Below are 17,830 nucleotides of genomic sequence, written 5' to 3'. Positions count from 1 at the left end.
CAACGCTGGAGAATCCCTTCCCACGTCACCTCAGGCCTTACCAACTTGTCTATGCCCCTGTGGGCGCAAGGAAAGGGATTCTTATTTGAATAAATGGTACTCGAACTTAGAATGATCATGAAGAAATTAACGATACTTCCTTATCTTCTGAATTGTTCTATCGGATTGATAGCTCAACTAGAGCTGTCAAACGGGCCAACCCATGGCGGGGCAGGCCGGCCCACCAAAAACCCACCTTTTGACGGGTCGATGGCAGGCCGAAAATCCTCAACCCAACCCAACCCAAGGTGGGTTGTGGGTTAGGCGGGTTGGCTCACGACAAATAAAAATAAATAAAAAAATTATAATTAATTATAAATATCATTTCAATTTTATTTTATTTTTGAATTTTGATATATTGTTTAATCTTATTTTGATTTAATATTTTTGTTCACATTATTTTGGTTTAAGGTAAGATGTTAATATTGTTGTAATTTCACATAGATTCTGAAAATTCGAGGATTACAGGTCTGAAAATAAATATTTTTCCTATGATCGTGGTTGCGTATCAAATTTTATTGACTATTCCTGTAACTGTAGCATAAGTTGAGAAAAGTTTTTCTAAGTTAAAATTATTGAAATCTTATTTGAAAACCACAATGAGTCAAGAAGAACTGAATAATTTGGCGATCCTCTACATTAAAAAAAAAAACATATTGAAAGATATATCTTATGACGACATAATTGATTATTTTGTTTCAAAAAACATAAAAAGAGCTAATTTTAAATAATAGTTTTTGTTGATTAAATTATTTGAAAGAATTATGTAAACCTTCTTTTATTTGTGTACTTTATTGATTTATGTATTTTGGTTTATTTTAATTATGTTATTCGAATATATATATATATATATATATATATATATATATGAATTTTCAAGTTAATACGAAAGAGCCATAGTTTAAACTTTTTCTAGGGCCTCGTTTCTCTTAGGACCGCCCCTGCTCCCGATGTCACTGTAGACAATTAAATTTGTCGATCTTCAAATATGGCAAGTACAAAATAATTAAATATCAATAAAAAATAATTGACTATTTATTGGGAAATTAAATGCCTACAAAAATAAATAGTTAATTAATTGATATTTTAATATATTTTGTGATCAAATCAAGATTTTTAAATGAAAATTGCATCTTGCAATAAATGAAATGAAATACTAATATTTTTAGTATTTGAGATCAAATCTTGAATCAAATGGAAGAAAATACTAATATTTTTAGTATTTAAAATCAAATCTTGTGATTAATGGAAGATAATCACAAAATCAATCATGAGGAGCCAATCAAATTGCGACACCTCATCAAATCGAAATGGTAAGAATCTGCATCCTTCAGCTATAAATAGGGGGCATATGGCCAACAAAAAATACAACAAAGAAGACTGAAGCAAAGAAGTAGAAGAAATCAAGATTTTTCTCTCAAGTCACATTCAAGAAGTTCAAGGCGCAATTCAAGACATTCATCTTCAAAATCATCAAATTCGAGAAGATCAAGGCGTGATTCAAGGGATTAATTGCGTTCTTCTTCAAATATACTTAAATTCATTCAAATTCAATAAGATCGTGCTCTTCATCAAATTCAAGAAGTTCGTGTTCTTCATCAAATAAATCAAATTCAAGAAGATTGTGTTCTTCATCAAATAAATTAAATTCAAGAAGATTGTGTTCTTCATCAAATTCAAGAAGTTCGCATTCTTCATCAAATAAATCAAATTCAAGAAGATTGTGTTCTTCATCAACTTAAGGAAGTTCATGTTCTTCAACAAATAAATCAAATTCAAGAAGATCGTGTTTTTCGTCAAATTCAAGAAGATCGTGTTCTTCATCAAATTCAAGATAACAAATTTCAAGGCGCGATTCAAGGAGTTCATGACGTTTTTCACAAATTTTGAAGTTTAATTTGATATCAAGGTGTTAACCCATCGAATTAACTTTATCAAGACATCAAATCAAATCTCAAGAGATCAAACCTTTTTCTAGAAGATCAAATACTCAAAAAATTCAAATTCATCAAGAAATTGTGATTGAAGAGAAAAATCAAGGGATTATTTAGAGATTGCATCCACTAATATTTATTTAATTTTTTAAATTCACTTTGTATCTATTTCTTAATTTAAAGAAATAAAGAATTTTACGCAACAGTCACGACAATGAAAAAATGAGACAAAAAATTGGATATTTTTCAAATATTATATTCATGTCTAACAGCTATATATTCCCGCATGTTATGTGAAGAATAATCATGCCTCATTTTTTATCAATTATATTATGTCAAAATGATCATTTACAATTATTACAAATATGATTGAGCTTCTAACAATTTGGTTAATGCACAGGCGAGCCACATAAAATTTCATGTAATTATATATGCAGTTTTTGTTTGCTTGATCATATAAGAATGATGATATTTACCATGTCATCGTTTTTTCTTTGCAAAACTTGTGACAAATCATCCCTGATTTGCAAGATATTCTGCATCCTGTCAATTTCAACACATAATTATTTGAGAGGAGAGAGAGTGGGAACTGAAAATTGAGAAGGGAGGGTTTGTTTTGTTTAATTACAAATTTCTCACTTAAATCTCTTTCGTGTTATAATTATTTTTTTCTTTTATATTTTAAAAAATAATTGAATATAAATTATAATTTTTTAAAAATAGTTCAGGAGGACAGTCACACCCTCGAGACAGTGTAACGGTGATACAAATATATATATATATATATATATATATATATATATATAAGTAAAATTTAATTTGATACACGAACTATTGGTTAAATGTCAAATTGGTACATGACCTTTTATTAATGGCTTAATTGGTACATGTTCGCCGGATTTTGGTCAATTTCCGGTGACATTTATGTAAAATGTCCAATTTGCCTTTTATTATAAAAAATGCATATTTTATTTTATATTTTAATTAAATATATTTGTATATTATATTTTATACGTAAAAATTGATTTGACTAAAATTTTTATTTGTACATAATATTTATTATATTAGATAGATTATATATTTTAATGAGAAGGATTAGATAAATTATATTAAGACATACAATATTTAAATAATTATAAATAAATAAATTTATACCATAGAAAATAAATAAATATTTTTTTAGCTAAAATTCTGATTTCTGTATACATAATTTTCTCGATAATATTTTGAAAAAAATTATTAAATAAATAGTGATTGCGATAAAATATTTTTTAATATTTTAATATATAAAAATTTATTGAATATATATTTTAATAAAAATATTACGTAAGTTTTGCTAAAAATTAATTTTAATTTTCAAATTATATTTATAAGAAAAACTCATCAAAACACCAATTAAATTTCGATATAACGTTTCATGGTTTTTTAATCAACGAATAAAAAATTGAATTGCGTTAGTTCGAGGGTTTATCCTGTGCGTACCAAAAGGTAGCGGCTGTGGGTTTTCACGTTATAAAAAAAGCAAATAAAAATTGAAAGTTTATTTAAACACAATAATTTTATAAGAGAATGTGACTAATAAAAAAATTAAAGTCGTTTTGATAATTTTGACAATAAAAAGATATTATAATATCAAACAAATCGGCATAATTAAGTTGTTTAACTTTAAAATAAGTTCATCTCACAATTTAACAAATTATTTTTAAAATAAAACGCGACAGTTCGTTTTTAGAGTTTATAATCTGTTTTTAATGAACTTTATCAAAAACTTTCTGGAGTATATACATTAATATCCGGAAGTACGGTAGCAATTTAGGTGTGTGAGGGTCAAGAAAAATGAGGGAAACATCAGGATTAAAGTGGGCGTGATATCCAAGCAATCAGCGACTGGGGTACCCATCAAGCCCTGTCCATTAATATTCCAAAACCAAGAAAATTAAAGTTGGATACTTGTCAACCACTTCACATTCTTGGTTGCTAAGCAAATACAAGTCTGACTTTTAGCCAATTAATTGTTCAAAATTAAAAATAATAACGACTAAATTGACATCACATCTAATTCAAATGCATGCACCCAACTTAAATAAATAAAAATAGCATAATGCTGGTTGTGCTTTTTCAAGACATTTGATTAAAAAAAAGTTATTAAAAATAAACGAAATTTATAAGGATGCGCCTGGATATCAAAGATTTAATTTCTTAACTGATTTTGATGGACGAAATTTAAGTTAAATTCGATCCGCTCCATGTCAAGTCAACACATTTTCAATAATGATTGTAGTGAATTTCAAATATATTTATGTTGAGTATCATTTGAAATTCATTACCAAACCCTTCTATGGTAAATAATAAATATCTTCATCGAGAAAATTCATCAATTAAAGCGGGACCTTCACGTATTGCTTTTGTTTTTTGTTTTTTGTTTTTTTTTTAAAACTTTTTTTATATACTATTCTATTCTAATTTTTTTAACGAGAAAATATCTAAAATAATATTTTTTTTTAAATTTTATTTTGTCACGAAATTTTACAGATCTGATTTTGATGTTCTAGAACAAGGACTTGCTTGTAATTAAAAAAAAATCACACGATAGAATATTCTAAATTTTTATAAATTGATTTTGATAAACTAAGCTTAACCCAAATTTTCTCGCTAAGTTCAACAAAGACAGTTTGGGGAAAAAGTCATGAATTTTGACATATTGGGTTTTACTTCTTTTCTTTTCTTTTCTTTTCTTTTCTTTATTATCATTTTTTTTTTTTTTTGCGTATGAGTAATAATACCATGGTAACTGGCTTGTTTTGAAGACAAATAATTATTGGTTGGCTTGATCAATTATCATCTTGTTAATGGAATCTTCCTTTTGGATTAAAAAAACAGAGAAAACAATTGTAGGCACTCGTTAGGAACATACAAAAAAATTTGACAATGTCTTTAAAATCCCGCCACATGTATTTAAAAAAAGATCTCGATTTGTTAAAGACACTTAGTGCAATGCATTACGTTATTTTTTTTTAAAAAAAAATAATGTTATTTTTTTTTTTGAAAAAAATACGTGCGTTAGAGATCAATTTCCAAAACTTTCCCGTCCACAGCTAGCTCCCTCTCTTACAAGGCTTTGGTCTTGCTTAGAACTGCACCGAATGTTGATAGGGATTGATATGATTTTTGTTTTCAAAAACATCAATTGATATTTTGGGCAAATACCACAATATTATTATTTTAATTCGAAATCTTAAATTCTTAATTGATGTTTTTGATGTAACACACGATCAAACTATTTACTATTTAGTGAAGAGATATGGGTCCCAGATAACACGTCATGCATGACGAATGTGAAGCTGTTATAAAAGTAAGCGATTTAGTGCAGCACATGATCTGACTAAGACAGATCGATCCTTTATTGATTTTGCCTACAAACCCAAAACAAAACAAAACAAAACAAAACAAAATCTTATTACAACAAATCTCCTCACATATATATATGTTCACATTTGTCAAAGCATAGCTTTTTTGACCAAACATGATCTTGGGCACCACGGAATGAATTACTTCTTCTGCTGCTTCGCAGTAGCTGCGGGAGTCACGAATATTGCTTTATATGCTAACTGCGGCGTGGTGTCAGCTCGCTCTATCCATTCAACGGCAACTACGCCCCGCACTTAATTTGGTATTGTTTTCTTTTCTTTTTGTCTCACTTGGTGACAAATTAAGAATTGGGTTCACTGTCTTTATAGCAAATGTTCCGGGCTTTCGGGATCCCTGTTTCACTTTCTATGTTTTTATTTTCTTGTTGATCGTTAGAAGTTTAGATATTGAATGAGAAGTTAATTGTGGATATATGATATATTCACTTGGTTGGAGTTTTCAGTTTTGGTTTTATGAGTTATTCATACTGTTGATAGTTAAATATTATACAATCCTCAACTGCAGTTTTGATTGATTGGCACATTCATTCATATTTAGATAGCGTTGGCAAGAAGTTGAACAAGCTTGACTTTTACTTTACGACAAGGCACAAGGGTTTTGGGGGACAATACTAGGATGGAAACTGAGGCGTATGCATCATCAAGAAACAACAAAGATTTGGAAATGAAGACCCAGGAAAGGTCTGGTGAGGGTCAAAGCAAAGAGGCCAAGAAAAAGGAGGAGACTACTCACACCGTGCCCTTTTACAAGCTATTCGCCTTTTCTGATTCTACGGATAAAATTTTAATGATAGCTGGTTCGATTGGTGCCATTGGAAATGGGTTGTGTCTCCCTCTCATGACAATTCTTTTCGGGGAGTTGATTGATTCCTTCGGCCAAAACACGCCCACAGACACCGTTGCCATTGTTTCTAAGGTTATTTGTCTTCCCTTAAAATGGAACTAATGCATATGCCCGCTTATTTGTTATGAACCAACTTTGTGTGATGAATCTGTAGGTAGCACTAAAGTTTGTGTATTTGGCTTTGGGGTGTGGTGCAGCGGCGTTTCTTCGTAAGTATAGTACACCCTGATCAGTCTGAGATTATACGTTTACACATTGAAGAACTTTTGTATAATTCATTTTCAAACAATTTGGTTTCACAGAGGTGGCATGCTGGATGATCACCGGGGAAAGGCAGGCCGCACGAATCAGGAATCTTTATCTGAAAACGATTTTGCAACAGGATGTTGCTTTCTTCGATAAGGAAGCGAATACAGGAGAAGTGGTGGGAAGAATGTCTGGTGACACAGTGCTGATTCAAGATGCCATGGGGGAGAAGGTATCGATCATTCCTCACTCTGCTAAAGTTTGCTACTTCAATCAGAACATGTATTTATTAACATCCTCGTGCTGCAGGTTGGAAAGTTCATACAGCTATTGGCGACGTTTTTTGGAGGCTTTGTGATTGCATTTATTAAAGGATGGCTTCTTACGCTCGTCATGTTAACATCTATTCCTCCACTCGTTATATCAGGTGCACTCATGTCCATTGCCTTGTCCAAGATGGCGTCTAATGGCCAAAATGCCTATGCTAAGGCTGCGGCTGTAGTTGAACAAACAATCGGCTCCATCAGAACGGTTAGTAATAGTCGATCACTTGTCCACAACTTTGTGTATGACAAGTACTTTTCCTGTATAAGAACACTGATTCATATCCATTCAGGTTGCCTCCTTTACCGGGGAAAAGCGAGCGGTGTCTGATTATGACAAGTCCCTCGTGAAAGCATACCGATCAGGTGTTCATCAAGGGTGGGTGAGTGGATTTGGGCTAGGATCTGCTATGTGCATCATATTCTGCAGTTACGCTTTGGCAATTTGGTTCGGTGGGAAGATGATCTTGGATAAAGGCTATACCGGTGGCGATGTGCTTAATGTGATCATTGCAGTGTTGACTGGTTCCATGTGAGTAAAGATTCCAAGGTTGATAGAGTTTCTTGATTTTTGTTGTATATAAGCATGTATTAATATTTTTGTCTATTTCATGTGTTAGGTCTCTGGGACAAGCATCTCCTTGCATGTCGGCATTCGCTGCTGGTCAAGCTGCGGCCTTCAAATTGTTTGAAACTATTAGCAGAAAACCAACAATAGATGCGTATGACACCAAGGGAACGATATTGGAAGATGTTCGGGGCGACGTTGAATTGAGAGATGTTCAATTTAGTTATCCGGCTAGACCAGATGAGCCAATATTCACAGGGTTCTCTCTGTTCATCCCTGGTGGCACTACAGCAGCTTTGGTGGGGCAGAGTGGGAGCGGGAAATCAACTGTTATTAGCTTGATAGAGAGATTTTATGACCCACAAGCTGGTGAAGTCCGAATCGACGGAGTCAATCTTAAAGAGTTCCAGCTCAAGTGGATTAGGTCCAAGATTGGTCTTGTCAGCCAGGAGCCGGTGCTTTTCACCGCCAGCATTCACGACAATATCGCATATGGAAAGGATGGTGCAACCACTGAGGAAATTAGAGCAGCAGCAGAACTGGCAAATGCTTCTAAATTCATTGATAAATTGCCTCAGGTTCTTTTTTTAAGCTGATATCTGCATGCTTTCTTTCGTCATTAATTCGACAAGTATGTATTGAGAGCTTAATGTTGGGCTGTATTTTATTTAAATCATGACTGGACAAATTTTGAAGCCAATACTTTGTGTTATTTACGGTCGAATGCTTGATTTCTGATAGGGATTCGACACCATGGTTGGTGAACGTGGAACTCAGCTTTCTGGTGGACAGAAACAAAGGGTTGCCATAGCCAGAGCAATTTTGAAAGATCCTCGAATTTTACTTTTAGACGAGGCAACAAGTGCGTTGGATACAGAATCTGAGAGGATCGTGCAAGAGGCATTAGACAGAGTTATGGTAAACAGAACAACCATCATCGTTGCTCATCGCTTGAGCACGGTTAGGAATGCTCATATGATCGCGGTCATTCACCGAGGCAAAGTGGTTGAGAAAGGTAGAATATACAGTTGTGTCATACTTCTATTATTCTTCTTTAATGTGTTTGGCATCATTTACTATACTGAAATCTAGCCTGCACATACTCGTTTTCGTTCATTTTTGTTGAGTAGAAAATGTTGTGAAAACTAACTGGCTTTTATTTCAGGCACGCATAATGAACTGGTTCAGGATTCTGAAGGAGCGTATTCGCAGCTCATACGTTTGCAGGAAGTAAACAAAGATTCGGAAATTGATGAAAAAGAAAAATCAGATATTGTCATTGATTCTGCTAAACTGTCGAGTCAAAGAATGTCTTTCATGCGCTCTATAAGTAAAGGGTCCTCCGGAGTAGGAACTAGCAGTCTTCGTCGGTCATTGTCGATGACATTTGGTTTGCCTTCAGCTCTTGACGCCACCGAAGCTGCATTGAATGATTCAGATGTCGATTCCCATGAAGAATCTGATAAGCCTCGAAAAGTCTCTATTCGCCGCCTTGCAAGTCTTAACAAGCCAGAGATACCAGTGATTCTAGTGGGAGCTATATTTTCTCTCATTAATGGTGCAATACTACCTCTTTTTGGCATATTAATTTCCGAAGTAATCAAGGCATTTTTTGAGACACCACACAAGTTACGCAAGGATTCAAAATTTTGGGCCTTAATGTTTGTGGTCCTTGGAGTTGTATCCTTTATTGCATATCCTGCGAGTACGTATTTATTTGGTGTTGCAGGCAGTAAGTTGATCCATAGGATTAGATTAATGTGTTTTCAAAAGGTGGTTAACATGGAGGTTAGTTGGTTTGACGAACCCGGACATTCAAGTGGAGTAATTGGATCAAAGCTCTCTGCTGATGCTGCTACGGTTCGTGCTTTAGTTGGTGACTCACTTGCGCAGATGGTTCAAGATTTATCCTCCATGATTGTTGGGCTGGTAATTGCTTTTGTAGCTAGTTGGCAGTTAGCTTTTATCGTGCTTGCTATGATTCCGCTGATAGGATTGAATGGATATATTCAAATTAAGTTCATGAAGGGGTTCAGTGCAGATGCAAAGGTTAGTTAGATACATGTCCAAACCGTATGTCTTATCGAGGACTTTACAAAACTTTGATATATGTTCCCTTCTATTTATAAATTCTTGCAGGCAATGTATGAGGAAGCAAGTCAAATAGCTAACGACGCTGTTGGGAGTATAAGAACAGTTGCTTCATTCTGCGCAGAAGAGAAGGTTATGTCGATGTATAAACAGAGGTGTGAAGGTCCAATGAGAAATGGAGTTAGACTGGGATTGATCAGTGGTGTGGGCTTTGGTTTCTCTTATTCTTTGCTGTTTTTGGTCTATGCGACCAGCTTCTACGCAGGAGCTCGACTCGTTCAGGATGGCAAAATTACATTTACAGATGTTTTTCGGGTGAGTGTGCAGCTAACCTCTTGTTGGCGGTTTGATCATTACATGTTAACACTTGTTACCTTCTTGTGTAATTCTCAAAAGTTAACGTCTCTCGCAGGTGTTCTTTGCTCTAACTATGGCCGCGGTAGCGATTTCTCAATCAAGTTCATTTGCTCCTGATGCTAAAAAAGCCAAGGGCGCGGCTGCTTCCATATTCGCCATTCTCGACAGAAAATCTGAAATCGATCCAAGTGATGAATCTGGCATGAAACTAGAAAGTGTGAAGGGTGAAATAGAACTAAGAAATGTGAGCTTCAAGTATCCGACGAGACCTGACGTGCAGATCTTTCGTGATCTGTCCTTGAGAATTCACAGTGGAAAGGTACAGCCAACATATCATACTGAATCTCTTGTACACCTTGGAACATGGCTCCTAATATCATGTGTTGTTTCAGACGGTTGCTCTAGTTGGCGAGAGTGGTAGCGGGAAATCGACTGTGATTTCGTTACTGCAGAGGTTTTATGATCTTGATGCAGGCCATATCACGCTTGATGGCATTGAAATCCATAAGTTCCAACTGAGATGGCTGAGGAAGCAATTTGGACTTGTGAGCCAAGAACCAGTTTTGTTCAACGACACAATTCGTGCCAATATTGGATATGGGAAAGAGGGCGATGCAACGGAGGCCGAAATCATCGCTGCAGCGCAGCTGGCAAATGCCCACCAATTCATCTGTGGACTGCAACAGGTCCAAAATAGAACTGTCAAATTTTATTCAATCCAAGATTCGCAAACATGTTGACATATACAAGTCATAATGCAGGGATACGACACCACGGTGGGTGAGCGAGGCGTTCAGCTGTCGGGTGGGCAGAAGCAGCGTGTGGCCATCGCACGGGCCATCATAAAAAGTCCTAGTGTACTGCTACTAGATGAGGCGACCAGTGCGTTGGATGCCGAATCCGAGAGGTTAGTTCAGGACGCTCTCGACCAAGTGATGGTGAACCTGACCACAGTTGTTGTGGCGCATAGGTTGTCAACAATAAAAGCAGCAGATGTGATTGCTGTGGTGAAGAATGGAGCAATCGTTGAGAAAGGGAAGCATGAAACTTTGATTAACATTAAAGATGGTTTTTATGCATCCTTAGTCGCACTTCACAAGAATTCTTGAAGTGATTGGGACATTTGTTATTCAAAACGAGTCAAATATATGTGTAAAAAACGATCCTCTCTGATGTTTTAAAATACACTAGAAAAGATCTATTTTCAAATTGAATTCGTGCCCATGTACCTATAGCAATTTTGTCATTTTGCCCTTTATTCCGATTAAAGATGTTATCTGTATTTTTATTTTTTTAAAACTAAGATGTTATCTGTATTATTAATGTATTGAAAAGTTTCAAGAGTATATTTGAATTTATTTGAAGTGGTTGGGAAATCATAACAACGTGATTTACCATTAAATGAGAATCGGTACAACTTCGCAAGGTATCCAGCCGAAGTTCACAAGGAATGTAGGATGCAGTGTTGAGGAGAAATCCACTCGAACCAAACTAGAAAATCAAATCAAATCGTTGATTTGTATTTATTTTAAAATTAATCATCTTGAAAAAAAATTATTGTTTCAAATTTTAGATTAAAAAACCCAAACTAAACCGATTATATAAAATATAATTTTTGAAATATAGGCTTTAATTCAAGGAATATGACGCTATGATAAATTGGGATCAAGATGTAGGATGGATGGCCAAGATTTGGCACATTCATGTGGGCCCACATTTTTGTAAGAACCCCACATGAAATTGCATGGTTGGCCTGGACTAAGGGTGGGCAATTGGATCGGGTAGTTCGGATCCCGACCCGACCCGAAACCGATCGGGTGCAAAATTCGGGTAGATCGGATTTTTAATCGGGTTTGGGTAATAACCGAACCCGATTAAAATTTATTCGGTTCGATTTCAGGTAGTAAAATACTACCCGAAATACCCGATCGGGTACCCTACTACCCAATTATTATTAATATTTTTTTTAAAAAAATGTAAGTTATATGGGATTTGGAATTGGAATAAGCCCATTAGTATGGATAAATTTGATTGATATTAATCTTCAATGGGAGAATCTGGTCATATTGGAAACTCGGATCAAAAGATTTTTTTTAATCTTAATCAAATGATTTTTCTTCATTTTTGTTTTTTAAAATTTATTATTTTTACATGGGAAAACCTGGTCATAATTGGAAACTTATGATTCAAGTGATTTTTTCATGCTCTGTATTGTTTTTGAAATTGACGCTAATTAAAGAGAGCACGAATATTCAAAAAAAAAAAAATTCATTTTTTAAACGTAGAAACTCGAACCCGAACCGACCCAAACCGAACCCGAGAAGATCGGGTACCCGATTAGTCGGGTACCCGAGGTTGTCGGTTCGGTTTCGGGTAGTGTAAAACACTACCCGAACTACCCGAAACCCGAACTACCCGACCCGTGCCCACCCCTAGCCTGGACCCTGCAGTTGGGTACTGAAGCACCCGATAAATTGATAATGCATGATTCGAAAATGATTTAAAAACACTCGTTTATTTTTTGAAAGTCAAAATCTAGGTCGTTTGTATTGTATGTATATCCTTTTTTAGAAAGAATTTTTTCTCCTATTATCCTTTTAACATTTTATATATAAAACTTTTAACTATTCGCACATGATGTTTCACGTATAAGATCACTTCTTTGAGTAGGTCTTTTATGATACGATCTTACGATCTTTATCCATGAGATGGATCAACCCTACTCGTATTTACAATAAGAAGTAATATTTTTGACATAAAAAAACATTTTTTATGGGTAATCCAAATAAAATATTTGCTTAAAAATATTAATCCGAGACTGCCACACAAGACTTTTTGCCCACTTTTTTTTATGACAAAATAGTTATGCAATTGAATTAAAACTGATATTCATATTGAAATAGTAACATATGTTATATATATATATATGTCGTAAAATATGTTGTGTAATTCCTATATTCTTTCACCCACAATCCAACTCAATATTCAAGAAAGTACAAAAAGTAATTGACTCAATTGTCTATAATTAATATTTCCAAAAAAAAAGTCTATAATTTAGAAATATGGATATGTCATAAGTTTAAACAAGCAAACACTTTAGGGGAAAAAATTAACAACTTGGGTACATAGTGGTCTATAGACGAGAGTATAAAGATGTTCAACAAGATACTCCATAATATTGACTCAATATCAAACAAGCAAAATTGTTGAGACATGTGATATAATTGGAATGATTCTGTGAACCTAAGAGGGGGGTGAATTAGGATATATGTTCTTTTAGTATTTAAAATGAATTTGCAAAAAGTTTTGAAATGCTCATGCGGGAGACTTTTTGTAACGTCACAAATTTGACGATTGTCCCCACTATATAATATGAATTTTTCTAGCGTGTTTATGTCCTCACTCACACGCACTCTGATAAACTTTCAAGGGGATCACCAATCCCAAAATTTTTTTAAGTCAAACACTCTTAACTTTGGAGTTCTTACGTAATAAGCTTCTGAAAAGAAGATCCACCTTTTTGATATGAGTAGTATCTATCAAATATTTTTGTACATCTCATTCTGGTGTGAGATCAATCCATTCATGTCACCCGTCGCCCATTCATTGCTGGAGTTTCCATCTTTCAGGTATTAACCACTGTTGCATATTTTTGTGCTCGCAGGTGCACGTTGTCAAGTTTTAATATGTAGTGAGTAAGGTATCGTTTCTACGAGAAGTAATATTGACAGCAGCTTTAAAACATCCTAAAATTTATTATGAACGGTGGAGATCAGATTTCGATGTCTCAAACATTCCCAGTAATTTTCGAAATTTGCTGTCCATAATTCGTCTTTTCGCTTCTTCTTGCTACTTTTTCTCTGATCCTTGCATCTCACAAAAACAACAAATATGCATAAAATCCATTCGATACATCATAAAAACCAAGTAAAATCATATATAAATTAAGTGCATAAATTGCACTTATCAAATCCCCCCAAACTTAAACTTTTGCTAGTCCCGAGCAAAACAATAATATCTAATATAGTTGACCTCCGAATTTATACATTCAAAGATTCAATAAACATGTCGGCTAATTTTCTTAAGAGTTCTCGTGTGTGTGTGATTTGCCAATCTTTTCTATCCTCTTCGCTTTCGATACACTAGTGCAACAAGTTTGTGTAGTAGCCCGGTTCCATTTTACAAGATTAAGTGATTTTAAACATGTTAGAAAATGACATATAATTTTAAAAGTGTCAAAACATGTTTAAGGAGTCCTTATTCGGTGAAAATAAGTGGAAAATCAGATCCGGAACGTCCAAAAATGGTAGGGTAGGTCCCGGGAGTCCAAAAATGAGTTCGGAAGGACCAAAACAGTTCGGAGCATACGGACCAGTTCGGGCCCTCTGAACCAGTTCGGTCCATCCAAACTCCACAGGGCCCAGGTGTCTAAATGGCTCGGACAAGTGGCAGTTCGGACCGTCCGAACCCAGTTCGGACCGTCCGAACTCCGCCTATAAATAGGTCCTCCGAAATTCAGAATTTCACACCAAAATCAAGTTTTCTCTCTCAGTTCTTAGGCTTTTCTAGGGGTTTTGGGGTGTTTCCAGCCTTCCTAGGCTTGGTATGGAGGTTGGCCAGGTGCTCCGGGGTTGCGGCGGAGCGGTGCCCAAGTTTTAGGGCAGTCGTCATCAGCGGGCTGACGACGAACGCAGGTATAGCTCTGGCTCCTTATAGTAAATAGGGAGTATGCTATAGCGTAGTTAAGACTTTTAGAATAAGATTATAATGCATGAGTACTTTGCATTATAGTGCGGATTATAGGCTTGGACATAGTGCTGGTCTAGCTTGCCTAGTTTATGAGGTACGGAAGTATTATTCGAGATATCCAGATTGAGTATGCATGTATTATGTGATTGCATATTTTATATGCCTTTATATACAGCATGTCATGACTGTATATTGCATACATGAGCATATTGAGCCTTTACCTTAGAGGTCTCCTGTAGTAGGACGCTCACCCTACGAGTTTGTGGATGGTTGGATACATAAGTCTTGTGTTAGGTCACCGTAATGGTTGGACATTTGTACTAGTATCAGGTCACCATTATCCACTGGGTATATGAGCCACCTCCTGAGGCGACGGCGCAGCGTGCTATATACCCTGGGCCCGGTCTTTGAACATGTTTCTTGACCTGAGAGTCTTGGTATCCTGTTCACTTGCATACATGCACACATAACACCGTATACTCATACTCTCGTACTGAGCTTATCATGCTCACGTCCCGCACTTTGTTGTATCTGGACACCCTATTCCACGGGGCAGGTCTGCGGCTGGACGATGCGGGTGGTTCAAAGAGGGCTTAGGCGTTGGATGACCAGCAGAGCTTTGTCTAGGCTTTTGTTTCAGATGTATTTGGGTTAATACACTGGATTTTATTCGATATGGTTGTAAACAATAATTTTATTGTTGTTTAAGTTTTTCCGCTGTTTAATTTCTGATTTATTTAATTAAGTTAAATGCATGCTTAAGCTTCTGATTAGTAGGTGATCATGGCGTGGGTCACTACAGTTTGTTTCATAGAATCATCTATTCCGCTCTCTAGTTTCAAAACACTCTCTACCAAGTTCAACTTCTACTCACTAAGATCAAAAGGACTTTTCAATTTAGATCACAGTTTTTAATAAAATCGCCGGATTTTTCACCCGGTTTTTTTTTATTTTGCCCCAATAATTACCCGCAAACTTAGCTATAACTAAAGATATGATTCGGACTTCAATCCTCTTGTCTATAGCCCGGATGGAGCATCAACCTCATTTTATCCGCAAACTTAGCCATGGATTGGTGATTAGGATTTCAATCTCTTTCCAGGCCCGGATGGAGTTGTTTTAACAAAAAAAAAATTCTATGTTGCTTTGGCAACTTTTTAGCTTTTAATATATTTGCCTAAATCGTTTCTAAGCTTGTAGAAGTCTACCTCGGTTTCAAGTATAAATCACCAAAGTTAAGAATCGAATCATCCAATCCACTCACAAAATCACAAATTTTCTCTAATCACTAGGGTGTTAAAAATCAAGGCATAGTGCATATGGGTGAGAACTCAAGATTAAATATAGCTAATATTGACATTTTTGACACAAAAAAAATTAATTTTCATCATAGGCCAACACAATTACACATCATGCCTTTACCTCAAACTAACTCATGAAAAATTTTCAAAATTTTCAGAATTTTTAAACACCCCCCAAACTTAAAATGTGCATTGTCCTCAATGTACAAAAGTAAAATAAAATCAAGAACACGTACCTTGGGCACCAAGCGTCAGTACTCGACATCATTCTACTCACTCAAAGCTCTTCTTCAGGGGTATCTCTTAAACTCTTGCAGCTTCACAATTTTCACCTACATAGCTCAAAATTATTATTGATTTCTAGTATCAAAATGCACAAAAAAAAAAAAATAAAACAAAAACAAAAACTAAAAGAAAAAAAACAAAAAAAAAACAAAAATAGTTTGTGTTGCCTCCCAAGAAGCGCTTAGTTTATAGTCCATAGCCCGACTATACTCTCAATCTAACTCGGTTTCGCTTTGTTGGAGGTCTTTCCCTTATCTTTCACCCTCCAAACATATTCAACAAGCTTCTTGATATTTCTCTTCTTCTTTTTCTTGGCCACGGGCACCTTTTTATCCGTCTCCCTTGGCAATTCTACATGACTAACCACTTTGCGACAACTCACCATCTTCTTAGCTTGCTCAATCATGAACACGTTTTTATTGAATAGATTGCCAACCTCCTTGAACGCATTAAATGTCACCTTCGCATCGTCAACACCCAACGTCACCTTCGCATCATCAACACTCATTGTCAACTCACCTTTCTTTACATATATCTTGGCGTCAGCAGTAGACAAGAATGGTCTCCCCAATATCAGCGGCATATTTCCATCTTTCTCCATATCTAGCACAACAAAATCCGTAGAAAAAATAAATTTATCTATTTTTACCAGAACATTCTCAATGATTTCAAGCGGATATGTGATAGATTTGTCAGCTAGCTGCAATGCGATTGTTGTGGGCTTCAACTCGCCAAATCCTAAACTCCTGAAAACAAATAAAGGCATTAAGTTAATACTAGCTCATAAATCACATAATGCTTTATTAAAATTAGAAAAACCAATAGTGCAAGGAATAGTAAAACTCTCTAGATCCTTTAATTTTTGTGGTAGATTCTTTTGCAATATCACACTGCACTCTTCAGTCAAGTTCACAGTCTCGAACTCCTCCAACTTTTGCTTCTTAGACATCACCTCCTTCAAGAATTTGACATAGTTCGGCATTTACAATAAAGCATCAGCAAAAGGAATATTGATGTGAAGTTTTTTGAAGATATCAATAAATTTTGAGAACTGCTCATCCAATTTGATTCTCCATAGACTTCATAATGGCATCCATATTTACCACATGCGTCTCCAAAATATCAAGACGAGACTCAGTTTTTGCCATACTCTTACCAGATTCATGCACAAAAGTACTCACCACGTCTTCCAACGAAGAATTTCCCTCACCCTTGTTTGTATTGAACCTTGGAGGAGGATTCAACACATTCTTATTGTTTCCATATGAAAAATTTCATGATTACGCAATTCAGGATGATAAGTATTAGGAAAATGGTTACCTCGATATCCTCCATAGTGATTGGGATTGATATAATGAGCTTCTTCATGGAGATGAGATTCTTCAATGGCCACTGACACACCTTCTGAACCTGCTATGCTCACTTTGTTCAATGCAGCCACTTGTGTAGTCAAGACAGACAGTTGGGCAGAGATAGAAGTGAGATGATTAACTGCATATGCTCCGACATATTTTTTGACTCCCACACGTTCAGACGGCAATTGGAAACTATTGATAGTCATCTGCTCCAGCATGTCATAGGCCTGTACAGGGTCCTTAGCAAATATGGTACCTCCAGCAGCATAGTCCACAGACATCCTCGCATGAACATTCAGTCCATTTTAGA

General features: G+C 35.4%; 1 protein-coding gene across 2 annotated transcripts; it reads left to right on the top strand.

The window, feature by feature from the left end:
• The first annotated feature begins 5,391 nt into the window (after window positions 1-5,391).
• LOC140879486 (ABC transporter B family member 4-like) lies at window positions 5,392-11,176 on the top strand. Of its 2 annotated transcripts, none has more exons than XM_073283216.1 (13): window positions 5,392-5,643; window positions 5,944-6,317; window positions 6,400-6,454; window positions 6,548-6,723; window positions 6,801-7,022; window positions 7,108-7,346; window positions 7,435-7,960; window positions 8,124-8,397; window positions 8,548-9,431; window positions 9,522-9,788; window positions 9,886-10,149; window positions 10,223-10,516; window positions 10,592-11,176. In XM_073283216.1, the coding sequence occupies exons 2-13, from the start codon at window positions 6,018-6,020 to the stop codon at window positions 10,937-10,939; spliced, it is 3,849 nt and encodes a 1,282-aa protein (XP_073139317.1). In that variant the 5' UTR covers window positions 5,392-5,643; window positions 5,944-6,017; the 3' UTR covers window positions 10,940-11,176. The 2 variants fall into 2 exon arrangements, with proteins under 2 accessions (XP_073139317.1, XP_073139316.1); XM_073283215.1 differs by having other exon boundaries at window positions 5,393-5,643; window positions 5,940-6,317.
• The last annotated feature ends 6,654 nt before the right edge of the window (window positions 11,177-17,830 follow it).

Source organism: Henckelia pumila, chromosome 2 (assembly GCF_033568475.1).
Source record: "Henckelia pumila isolate YLH828 chromosome 2, ASM3356847v2, whole genome shotgun sequence".
Taxonomy (NCBI): Eukaryota; Viridiplantae; Streptophyta; class Magnoliopsida; order Lamiales; family Gesneriaceae; genus Henckelia; species Henckelia pumila.
The sequence above is the reverse complement of the archived record's forward strand: the minus strand, read 5'-3'. Positions and strand labels throughout refer to the sequence as shown.

Bases quoted from the DNA above. Each gene is read 5' to 3' on its own strand.
- LOC140879486 (XM_073283216.1), top strand. From the start codon at position 6,018: ATGGAAACTGAGGCGTATGCATCATCAAGAAACAACAAAGATTTGGAA. The intron at 6,724-6,800 runs GTATCGATCATT...CTCGTGCTGCAG, and splicing joins AAGATGCCATGGGGGAGAAG to GTTGGAAAGTTCATACAGCT. The intron at 7,961-8,123 runs GTTCTTTTTTTA...GATTTCTGATAG, and splicing joins TCATTGATAAATTGCCTCAG to GGATTCGACACCATGGTTGG.